The following is a 7,898-nucleotide window of genomic DNA, read 5'->3' on the forward strand; positions in this document are numbered from 1 at the left end:
CGTTTGCCAGTGGCGTTACGCAGCCATCGTTTATCAGCAGCCTTACTCAGCCCTCACCTGGCAACGGTCTTTCTTTGAAATCGTTCTACCAGCGTTTTACTTGGATATCGTTCATCAGCGGTCTTACTCAGCTATCTTTTATCAGTGATGTCGCTTTCCTAGTATTTACCCTTTACTAACACTCTCTTGCCAGTGGCCTTAGATAGCCATCATTTACCAGTGACTTTACTTGCTCATCGTTTACCAGTGACCTTTGTCAGCCATCGTTCGATAGTGGCCTTACTTATAGTCATTAATTACCAGTAACTTTACTTGACCATCCTTTGTCAGAGACTTTACTCAACCATAATTTGGCAATGACCTTGCTACCGTTACCAGTGTTTTGCATAGCAATCATTCATCTGCGGCCATCATTCATCAGCCGTTTTACTCAGCCATCATTTGCTAGTGATCTTGGCAGTCGTTTGCCCGTAGTCCTGCTTAGTCATCACTTACGAGGGACCTTACTTTGACTTAGAAAACCGAAGCTAGTGACTTCACTCAGCCATCGTTCGCCAGTGACCTTACTGTGCCTTGCTTAGCCATCGCTCACCACGAGGACTTCCCCAATCCACCCTTTTTCTGTCAGTACACGGCCCGTTCTCTATCATAATTGTCAATTTTGGCCATTGGCCTGCCATAATCCACCAGTGGCTTCCTCGTTTTACTTGGCCATCATTTACGTGTAGTTCCCCCGCCCTAGTAGCGGCTAGTATTCATTTATTAGCGGCTCCCTCACCCCATAACGGCCATATAGAATCCCTCATTGTCACCAATACCCTCGGCACGGTGCGACGTCCCTGGGAGAGCCGCGACTCCCACTTCCAGGAGAAATTCAGTCAAAGATAGGAGAAGAAGGAGGGTAAACGCCCCACAAAAGTAAAGGGCGGTGCTTTGGGGGGGGGGGAAGGGTGCTCTTCAGTCCTCCAATACCCATGGTATACCTAATTGTTACTCGATACAGATTCATAAACCGTGTTTCCAAATAGTTTACTGATAAAGGGGGGGAGGGGGAAGAGAAAAACTGAATGGGGGACTTAATTTCAGAGTTGTTAAGAATTAACCAATAAAACCACGCTCATAGCCTGGATATTATTTGGTCATGAGGTAATGAATCATTATAATGAGGACTGTTCATTTATTAACCTTTACACAGTGAATACCTGATAATTCCGGGGAACGGGGCGAGGGGGGCGAAACAGATACGAGTAACACCCGCGAAAATAATAATATTGAAATAATAATTATTTTTCTCATACACAACTCTCCCGGAGATACTCGAAACTGTATTGGAAAGGTAATGGCTTCTCCGAGGGTATTGCAAACATTTTGATGGGGGCGAGTGGGGGGGGGGATATGGATGCCGAAAACCAATATCTAGTTTTGGGGAGAAAAATACATGATTTTCCAATCTCTCACGTCATGTCCATTTACTCTTTTCATGCGAAAACAAATGGGCTTTTTTTTTTTTTTAGCGGCGATCATCAGTGTTCGAGTAATCGTTTCGGCACCCTTTTCCCCCCTACGCCATTGGGTAAAGCAATTCCCTTCACTGGATTGATTATTGGAAGGAAGCTGTGGGGGCCCAAATTGCTTGTGAATTACGTCACCCTGTTGCGTCTTTGGTTCTGATGGAGGTAGAAGGAGAGACAGTGGAGCATGCACAGACAAGAGGATGCCCACAGGGATCATGCTCTGGCCCCCTCATGTGGAATATAACGATGGATGCGCTGCTAAAAGAAAGGTGGGGGGAGGGGGTCAGAGTACAAGCGTTCGCAGACGACCTACTGCTGTTAATCTCGGAGCCCAGATGGGATGATGTAGAGGAAACAGTTGGAGAAGCGCTGGAGACAATTGCAACATGGATGGATCGGAACGACCTAGAGCCAGCACTCGACAAAAGTGGTTACATGTGGTTTAGCACACGAGACAAGCGACCTAAAATCAGGATGAGAAACCAAAGACTCACATGGAGAAAAGAAATGAAATACCTTGGGGTGCTTATCGACAGCGACCTGGATTGGATTCCACATCTTCGACAGCAAGGAAAGAAGGCCAACGCAAACCTACAGAAGATGATGGCCATAGCAGGTCCAAGATGGGGAATTAACCAGAGGATGAGGAGAGTGCTCTATGACCAGGTGGCAACCAAGACAGTAACGTATGGAGCAGCTGCGTGGTACGCTAGCCCGACAGAGAAAATGAAAAGACAGCTTGATACCATCCAAAGAGGGTTCCTGTTCTTTATGACAAGGGCGTATCACAAAATATCGACGGCGGCAATGCAGAGCATAGCAGGAGTACCCCCCCTGAGTTTGTATACCGACTTCGTATGCAAATCAGCGAGAATATCCAGACTCAACAGAAGGGTGACAGTTGCAGAAAGGCTGATAGTACCAGAGGAGGTGGAAGGAAGAGCTATAGGATGGGGCGACCACCCAGCTAACGAAATCCAGGAGCAACAGGTCGTAACGACGGAGCGAGAAGAAGCCATCTCATACGAGGGAAGGACAATATTTACGGATGGGTCCAAGACGGATAGTGGAACAGGAGCAGCGTACGTGGAGTATCAAGGGGGTGAAAGAGTCAAGTCCTGGAGAGAGAAACTGAGAGAGGGATGCACGGTATTTCAAGCAGAGCTGTGGGCGATCCGAAAAGCAATGGAACAACGGGAGGATAATTTGGAGAAGATGACCATATATTCAGACAGTAAATCAAGCTTGGAAGCTATCAGGGACCCTTTAACAAGACACGAAGATGCTAGAGCCATAAGAAGAATACTGAAAGAGAGGAGGAATGTCGCACTGATGTGGGTGAGAGGCCATGTGGGAGAACGTGGAAACGAGGAGGCAGATCAGTTGGCGCGGGAAGCGACGAAACTGGAGACAACGTCCCAGGAGAAGAAGATCGCTGCGGCAACGGTCAAAAGAATAATTAAGGGGCAGACAATAGTGGAATGGCAGAAGCAATGGAATGATCCAAAAACAAACGGACGGCTTATTCATAGAGTCATCCCAAAAGTCCAGTGGAAAGAACGTTACTGGAGTAGGGAAAAGACAATCTTCTTCTCGGGCCATGGACCGTTTCCCACCAACTTCAAGCGTTTCAAAATTTCCGACAACGAGCAATGTATATGCGGAGGAGTGGGAAGTCCAATTCACTTTGCTACGGAATGTGTCCACACCAGTCGTTTCCACTTAGTTAAGCCACGGCCGCAACTGGAGAACGAGTGGTTTAAAAGAATGGCCAAGAATGATGAGGCACTCGGGAAAATCAGGGAACTGGTCGGCTTTCTGGAAGAGAGTATGGAGTGGCTCCATAATAAACGGACGGGAGCAGCAGATCGAGCGACGAGCCCACCTGCACCCAGGAGAAGGAGTGAGAGAATCAGAAGGCGTCAGGAGACAGAACAGGAGACGGGACGACAGGGAGAAGAAGAATGGACTGAGGAGGAAAGCGAAGATCAAGAGGCAGACGATCCAGGCTCCGACTCCGACTTCCAATGAGGACGAGGCGAAGAAGGAGGAAGTCACGAATTAGTATTTAATTAGATAAGGGTGTCGGGCAGTTGAATGCATACAGTCGCTTTCGTGGCCCGGGGTATTTGGGGGGGGGACACACTCATACTTCCGGCACAACTCAATCGGTAGTAAATTGCCTATGGCGATAGACCGGAGTTGTGCTCGGTTTGAATGAATGAATGAATGTTGCGTCTTTGAAATTTTGAATTTTATTTGATGGACAAGGGTTATTGTGCGATGCTAGAGGTATCACATAACTAGATAGGATATGACGTGACCTCAAATAGTTTTGTGGGGGGGGGGGGATTAATGATGATCGGCCATTGAAATTGCCCTCATAGGAACAGCCTGACCGGACTGCAGCTCAGGGAGCCTGGCAGAGCCATATTAACAGCACCATGGGCCTCTGCGCAAATTTATACTCTGGGGCCACTTAACATTAGCTGGTTGCACCATCGTACCAATGCGTAATGGAAAGATTACGATCAGTCAATACCATAGCCCCCCCCCCCCGTCCACCTTACACACAGGGAGAAGACTGACGAGGCTACTTCTGGAATGATGATGATGATCAGGGGAGGACTAACAGGGCCATTTTGGAAGGGCCCCCCTCTCAACAGCGACATGTCCCCCCCCTCGGGCAAAGTAATATTCTGAGGACTTCAACCACAGGCTCAGATCCTGAGGAGGTGCGCCCCAAAGAGCAGAATAATATGAGAAAATTGGTCTGTCCCGTTAAATACGAGATGATCCGGATGAACCTGCACAAGAAATCCTGCCCGGCACATCGCATTGGATTTGTGCCGGATCCATAAACTTACCCTCTAAAATCATAATACCAAAAGCTCATTACCTAACGAGACCCACTATGCACTTGAGGCCCTCCCCTGGGCGAGCCCATGCGTTTAGATGGCCCTGCGACCCTGATTAATCTGATAATTATTATTTTTTTACATTTTCCAGTAAAAAACCCTGACTAGGGAATCCCGCTGAAGATCCAAGGCCCTTTTCTCAAGAATGTGTGTGATGGCTGATGGCCAAGACTCATGGTTTCAAATGCATCGTAATTCGTATACTAGGCATAGCCCTCTGCCCAATGATGGGGCTGACATGGTTCGGGGAAGGGCAGCCCAAGAGAAATCTTTTTTTTCTTTTTCCACACCCTAAATTACCCATAGAGGAGGACTGCCGATACTGTTTTTAATTTACATAAATGAACTAAGTAAATTAAATCTCAATGGTAGCATTATATATTTTGCTGATGACACAGTTTTATATGTTGAAGATACAAAAAAATAGAAAGTTTGGTTAAAAGAACAGAGAAGGATCTAACAAAAATAAATCACTGGCTAATTAAACATAAATTAAAAATAAATACACAAAAAACTAAATTTATGTTCAAGAAAACAAGAAATATAAATGACAGTACAGAAATCCATACTAAATTACACACTCACTGCCAACCTCAAACTATATCAGAATATAATTGTGAAGAAATAGGTAGATTGTTTAATTATGAATACTTATGGATGGTTATACGAGATAACCTAAAATCGAACGTACATAGTGAAAAAATGCTAAAAAAAACACTCAAAATGTACTCAAGAGTTCTTTATAAACTTAAATAAATAGTTGGCAATAACTTCTTGAAAGATATCTTCTATTCATGGGTTTATTCAAATATAAGTTATGGAATATGTGTCTGGGGAGGAGAGTATTACGAAAACATACGCAACTTAGACAATCTGTATAATAAATTAAGAGAACTAATAAATGTTTCTATAAATAATAAAAGCATACATTGCCACATATTGACACTGAAACAGAATTACATGTACAGAATTTATAAATTTATCATCAAAAACGAAGAATGGTGAGTAAAAAATGAAAATAGAACATCGAATAGGTATAGAAATATTTATCAAGTGCCTAAAACATCGCACCAAAAATAATGAACTTCATCTACTCTAGTAATTACACAAATAGTAATAAAAATACAGATCACAATATCTTTAATATGATCAAAAATACAGATAATTATATATATATATACACTAAAATGCATCTAATGAAGAAAAGAGCTGTTACTGAAAATCATATAATAAAAATCATTATAGTCCTGCTGGAAGGACCATACAGTCCCTTGGGGCTACATAGTGCATGTAATATATGGGTGTGTTTTGTGTCGTTGTCTTTGTGTAACTTATGTTTGTATTTGTATATTATATTATATACTAGCTGATACCCGGCGACGTTGCGCGCCCCGTAAAAAATGTATATATGTATAGCTTAATAATTATTTCTTAATGAAAAAAATTTCTGCATCAAGTAAGAAAAAATTACTTTTATTTTTAAATATTTTAATTAAAAACTCCAGGCAATCGCTTGTGGATACACAATATTTTTTGTTTTTCCATCTGGTGTGTACATGTACAAATGTTTGGGATTACCAACACGTGAACAGATGACGAAATACAGGGCTCAAGTAGTATCCAAAGACTTCAGAAATTCTGCAGGATACAGAACTGTCTGCACTGAGTCTGTGAAAGTGTCAACCGATTTGTAAGATGTGGTCTCCAGGAATAATTTTTAGGATTTTTTCGTTGATTTTGCCTATTTTTGGATGCCAGAATCGCTCTCTCACAAAGCCACTCATAGTTTCGGTGATTTTGTTGAATGTTTGGGAAGACTGTCTGAGTAAATTCTTGAACTGAGTTCAACAATTGGCAAAATCCATTTGGAAACGTAATCAGTCCAGTGCTTGGGTCTACGGGAATTCTTCCATTGCCAAGTTTGATCAACTGATGTGAAAATGATAGCAGTGCTGAGTCATTTTGCTCGCATGTTGGTGGATAATGATAATTTTTTAACTTCGTGCCAGAGTGTTGATGATTTGAGGCAAGCATTAAGTTCATCAGTTGACGTTGAACATCTTTATTCCCAGTTTTGTCGTCGTAGTTGTTGTTCTCTGTTGTTAGCGACGTAATACGCCCAGCTTGTGCAGCGAATATTATTCAAACGCCTTTCAAGCATTTTTTAAATTGAAACTATATCTCTACGATGGGCGGTTGATGAGATAAAGGCCGCATTAGCAGTTACAGAACACCCTGTATATAGGCTAGCAGAAATACCCGGCGCTTCCCGGGTTTTCTTCAATTACTGGGAGGATTGGGAAAGTGACAAACCGTTATAAAGGAATAAACTGTTATAATAACAGAATTAAAGGTGTGACAAACCATTGTAAAGGCATATATTCACGTCTGAAACGCATTGTTGGAAACCACGGTAACCAAAGTAAACGTTCCGAAAGTGATTGTTGAGGCCCCCAAAACCATTGTTGCCCGACAGTTTTTCGCCCATTTCGGGCATTTGCCCAGCTCTGACGAACTTTTAAAGTAGCCTACGGCTCAATCCCGGTCCTGTTTGGTATATATGCAAAATCTGGCGACGATCGGTCTAAAACTGTAGATTTGTATAAAGAGCATACATACATACATACATACATACATACATACTTTCACATTTATATATAAGATTTGCATTTGTATATTGTATATTTATATCTTGTAATTTGTTGTGTGTTCGTTTAAGTAAAATTTAAAAAAAAGTAGTATTACAATAAAACGGTAGATATTTGGAAAAATATAACAAACATCTCTATTAATTCATTAAATCTCATTCGTGGAAAATAAAAACCGATGTTATGAAAATATTATGAGCAATATATTAATTTGAAAAATCATTAAAAAAAAGTGATTGAGATTTAATAAACCTTCAAAAATATGCACTTATTCTGAAAAACATTCTTTGATTTCATGCATTTATATGCATTAATGCTAAAAAAAGACCAACATATGAAAATGCATGTAACATATGAATTTATTTACATATATTCCAGGCACAGTAACCATGACCATACCTGACGTAATCGCAACATTTTCCGGTCATTGATTTTCACGCCACCTGGTTAAAAATCCAGGAAGTTTCCAATCGAATTTTTTTAAAAACCAAACAAGATAAGAGTTATCCATCCAAAAAATTAATTGATTATAGTTTAATTACCACATAACAATTTAGGCGATAAAATTCGGAAACTCCAAATTTTCTCTCTTTCCGTCCAATTAATGAACTAAAATTAACAATTATTAATTTTCCCGACGAAAAAAAAATCTATCTTAAACAAAAATTTCGACGATTTCCAATAAATGTACAGAAAAAATATTGTTAAGCATATTTCTCTTTCTCTCTCCATTATTAACATCAAAGATAATTCCGGAGAAAATCAAAAATTATGAGATAAGATAGAAAATTTAACCCCCTGTACAAAAATCAATATTG

General features: G+C 41.2%; 1 protein-coding gene across 1 annotated transcript; it reads left to right on the plus strand.

Annotated features, from left to right (window-relative positions):
- Positions 1 to 1,760: 1,760 nt before the first annotated feature.
- On the plus strand, positions 1,761 to 3,545 carry LOC149079415 (uncharacterized). Its single transcript, XM_089240423.1, has one exon. The coding sequence runs from the start codon at positions 1,761 to 1,763 to the stop codon at positions 3,543 to 3,545; it is 1,785 nt and encodes a 594-aa protein (XP_089096549.1).
- The last annotated feature ends 4,353 nt before the right edge of the window (positions 3,546 to 7,898 follow it).

Source organism: Pholcus phalangioides, unplaced genomic scaffold (genome assembly GCF_987345545.1).
Source record: "Pholcus phalangioides strain wild (caught in Gottingen) unplaced genomic scaffold, Ppha-v1.0 ptg000012l_1, whole genome shotgun sequence".
Classification (NCBI taxonomy): domain Eukaryota; kingdom Metazoa; phylum Arthropoda; class Arachnida; order Araneae; family Pholcidae; genus Pholcus; species Pholcus phalangioides.